Source organism: Austrofundulus limnaeus, unplaced genomic scaffold, assembly GCF_001266775.1.
Source record: "Austrofundulus limnaeus strain Quisiro unplaced genomic scaffold, Austrofundulus_limnaeus-1.0 Scaffold450, whole genome shotgun sequence".
Classification (NCBI taxonomy): Eukaryota; Metazoa; Chordata; class Actinopteri; order Cyprinodontiformes; family Rivulidae; genus Austrofundulus; species Austrofundulus limnaeus.
This window is the reverse complement of record NW_013952852.1, coordinates 85,277-86,998: the sequence shown is the minus strand read 5'-3', so window position 1 is coordinate 86,998 and position 1,722 is coordinate 85,277. Positions and strand designations below refer to the sequence as shown.

Below are 1,722 nucleotides of genomic sequence, written 5' to 3'. Positions count from 1 at the left end.
GTCACGCACTTCCTGGTCACAAAATATTGTGTAAATGCACATATTATGGCAAAAATTATTCATCATTAAATCTGGTTCATTTTGAAGTCCGTGCTGTCCAATCCAGCTTACTGTTTTTTACAGAAACCCTGTGAAAGCATCACAGCTTTGCCGATCTCAGAGTGTTAAAAGAAAAAAAAAATTCCCGTGTCCGCATCGTGATCCGAAACATCACCGAAATTTAAGGGTGTGTTCTTGGCCCAGTACCCACATGTGGTAAAAATGTCATGACGATCCGTCCACAAGTTTTTGAGTAATGTTGTCCACAGACAGAACAACAGACAGATACGCGACCGAAAACATTACCTCACCCTTGGCGGAGGTAAATGTCCAAAGGTGTTAGTGGGAACATGTCTGATTGTGTCAGGGTTGTACCTGGCCTCTCACACGATCACTGCTGGAGACGTGCACCACTACATCCCTGAACAGGATGAACTGGGTGTAGGAAATGGATGAACAGAAGGATAAGGAAGCTCTTAGACAATTTAATAAATGGAATGTTTTAATAAACCTAATTTAAATATGTTCAGTCTAAAGGGGAAACAAGTGAAGTTAGTAATATCTTATTTGTAACTTAAAAAGCAATTTGTGTTTTCCCCTCGTTTTCACTTTGTCAATTAAATCCTCATTTCTTACGAGTCCTCACCGCTTGATCTCCTGACTTCCTGTTAGACCTGGTACACATTTCTTCTTGTTGCAGAAAATGGAAACATGTTTGATATGTTGCAACTTGAAACCTAACTAACCTATTTGTATGTGAGTAAGATGATGCAAGATACAAAAAAAAAAAAAACCTTTGAGTCTTGTTGATCAAGCCGGGGAAATACCTCAAACCCGGATGTTATTCTGATTTTTAACCTGTGTTTTAATAATTTTACACTGTTTGTATAATTCAGGGAGTCTGGCCTTTTATTTCTGTAACAAAGGACCCCAAATTTATATTTGCTTCTTTGTTAATAAAATCCTTTTTCAATAAATAATGACTTATGCTTCAAGAAGGAAAATGATAAATTTTAAGTTGTTACACATCTTTTAGTTAAGTGTCACCAAAATCTTGCAAATTTTCAATCAAATTTGCTCTCTCTTTTTTGCTAACAYAATCTAAATTTCAAATTGTGTTACCTCGGCAGGATGCTGTGGAGAACAAACTGGACACCAAGGAATGGCCTCATCAGTCAGAGTGTCCTACYGCCTGGAATGGCTCTGGAGCTGTCAGGTCATTTCTCTTTAAGTCTTCATGCAAGAACTGCATAAACAACTTCAATTCATCAAGGCTTTTTGTTCAGATTTACATCATTTAACATGACCGGCTCAGATGATCAAGTTTGGAATATTTAGTTATTTCATCTTGTAAATGTAAAAGTAAAGCAGCACAGAACATATGGGATAAATCTTGTGCCAGCAGGAATTGAATGTGAATTGCTCAGATTGAATCTGAATGTGCATAATTTGAAATTGAATTCATTTGTTTGAAAATTAATTTAGCTAAATTGAAATAGAATTTTAAGGTTTTTTTATCTGAATTAATTTGCTTTGAAACCGTGTTTTGGTTTATTAAAAATTCAGTTTGACTACTTTCACTTTCGTATCCTGATGCATCTCAGTAAACCAGGTAGAAAAAAACCAAAAAGTAAAAATAAGTAGGTCCTCTGGACGGGTTCTTCTTTAGTGAAACATTTCATC

General features: G+C 35.9%; 1 protein-coding gene across 1 annotated transcript in view; it reads left to right on the top strand.

Moving 5' to 3' along the window:
• The window catches only part of stxbp3 (syntaxin binding protein 3), a gene marked incomplete at its 5' end in the record, with an annotated part of 12,911 nt that overhangs the window by 8,954 nt on the left and 2,235 nt on the right, over positions 1-1,722 (top strand). Inside the window, 1 exon segment of the mRNA XM_014024996.1 lies at positions 1,170-1,255. Within this exon segment, the coding sequence (XP_013880450.1) occupies positions 1,170-1,255 (86 nt within the window).